The following is a 1,602-nucleotide window of genomic DNA, read 5'->3' as shown; positions in this document are numbered from 1 at the left end:
TCAAGCGATTCTCCCACCTCAGCCTCCCGAGTAGCTGGGATTACAAGCATCTGCCACCAAGTCCAGCTATTTTTTGTATTTTTAGTAGAGACAGGGTTTTGCTATGTTAGCCAGGCTGTTCTTGAATCCTGACCTCAGGTGATCCACCTGCCTCGGCCTCCCAAAGTGCTGGGATTACAGACGTGAGCCACCGTGCCCGGCCTCATTTTTAGATTATTTGTAAAGATGGGGTCTTGTTATGGTGCCCAGGCTAATCTTGAACACCTGGGCTCAAGAAAGCCTCCCACCTGGGACTCCCAAAGTGCCAAGATTACAGGTGTAAATCACCAAACCTGGCCAAGAATTCACATTGTATACTTGGACCCTGGAGGCAGAGGTTGCAGTGAGCCGAGATGACACCACTGCACTCCAGCCTGGGCAACACAGCAAGACTTTGTCTCAAAAAAAAAAAAAAAAAAAAAAAAATTAAGATTCTATTATACATAAACACGAAAAGCTGGAAAGGCTGAGAGATAGTCAAGCACCTTGGCAGTTGGATATGGAAATCTGAGCTTGGAGAAGTCTGGGCTATACATGTAGCTTTGATCCAAGTGTGGTTTCTTACTAACAACAACAACAACAAAAAAAAAAAAGAAAAAAAGAAAGAAAGAGAGAAAAAAAGTAGTTTTAGTTTTGGGAGTTGTCACCTTCAGTTTGCTCTTCTGGGTCTATCAGGCCTCAGGAGCTGTTAGCCAAGCCTTTCCCTGAAACAACAGCCTCAGGGGTCAAACAGGTTTCAGAATTGACAACACTTCCATTGTCCTGCCCAGGGGCGCCCCTCAGCAAGGCGAAGGTAACTACTCTGGCCCCAGGGCACCCTTTCCACCACCCTCCTAGGATTGACAGCACTTCTACCTATGCTGCCCAGGGGAGCCTCTCAGCAAGGCAAGATATCTTTGGCCCCAAGGCGCTCTTCCCACTACCCTCCCGCAGACCCGGGGCGGTCGGCTTCTGTCGCGGCACCCCCTGGCGGCGTGCGGCGGGAACTGCATCAAGGTGGTTACGCACCGAGGTCCGGCCCCTGAACAGGCGCACGGGCTGGCTTGGGTCCCCGGTGCTGAGTGCAAACGTGCAGAGCGCGTAGGCTGACTTGTCCTCGAACCCAGCCAGGAGCTGGTGGAGACCTGCGGGTGGGCAGTGAGGGCTCAGGGCATCCCTGCTGGCTAACTCCCACCCCCACTCCCAAGAAGCCCACTAAGGGTGGGGAGGCAGGAATTCCCTAAAAAGGGAAATTAGGTCTCAATTGGGGTAACGGGGGCGGCAGAGCCCAAGGCAGTGGGACTAGGCTTGAAATGGAAGTCTCTGGGCATTCTCGCTTCCCTCTAGCACAGGCTGACGACACAAGGCTTTATTTAAAGTCAGAAAACTAGCCAATGCAGTGTGGACCTTGTTTGATTCCTGATTCAAAACTAACCAACTGTAGGCCGGGCGCGGTGGCTCACGCCTGTAATCCCAGCACTTTGGGAGGCCGAGGTGGGCAGATCACGAGGTCAGAAGATCGAGACCATCCTGTCTAACACGGTGAACCCCGTCTCTACTAAAAATACAAAAAAATTAGCCGGG

General features: G+C 51.9%; 1 protein-coding gene across 3 annotated transcripts in view; it reads right to left on the bottom strand.

The window, feature by feature from the left end:
• ITPA (inosine triphosphatase (nucleoside triphosphate pyrophosphatase)) overlaps positions 1 to 1,602 on the bottom strand; it is a 23,920-nt gene that overhangs the window by 9,179 nt on the left and 13,139 nt on the right. For all 3 annotated transcript variants that reach the window (XM_011974837.1, XM_011974857.1, XM_011974847.1), the window contains one exon: positions 1,048 to 1,163. In XM_011974837.1, coding sequence (XP_011830227.1) covers positions 1,048 to 1,163 — 116 coding nt within the window. The remainder of the gene's footprint in view (positions 1 to 1,047; positions 1,164 to 1,602) is intronic.

The sequence above is a fragment of the Mandrillus leucophaeus genome, unplaced genomic scaffold, assembly GCF_000951045.1.
Source record: "Mandrillus leucophaeus isolate KB7577 unplaced genomic scaffold, Mleu.le_1.0 Scaffold101, whole genome shotgun sequence".
Classification (NCBI taxonomy): Eukaryota; Metazoa; Chordata; class Mammalia; order Primates; family Cercopithecidae; genus Mandrillus; species Mandrillus leucophaeus.
This window is presented reverse-complemented; position numbering and strand designations above follow the sequence as displayed.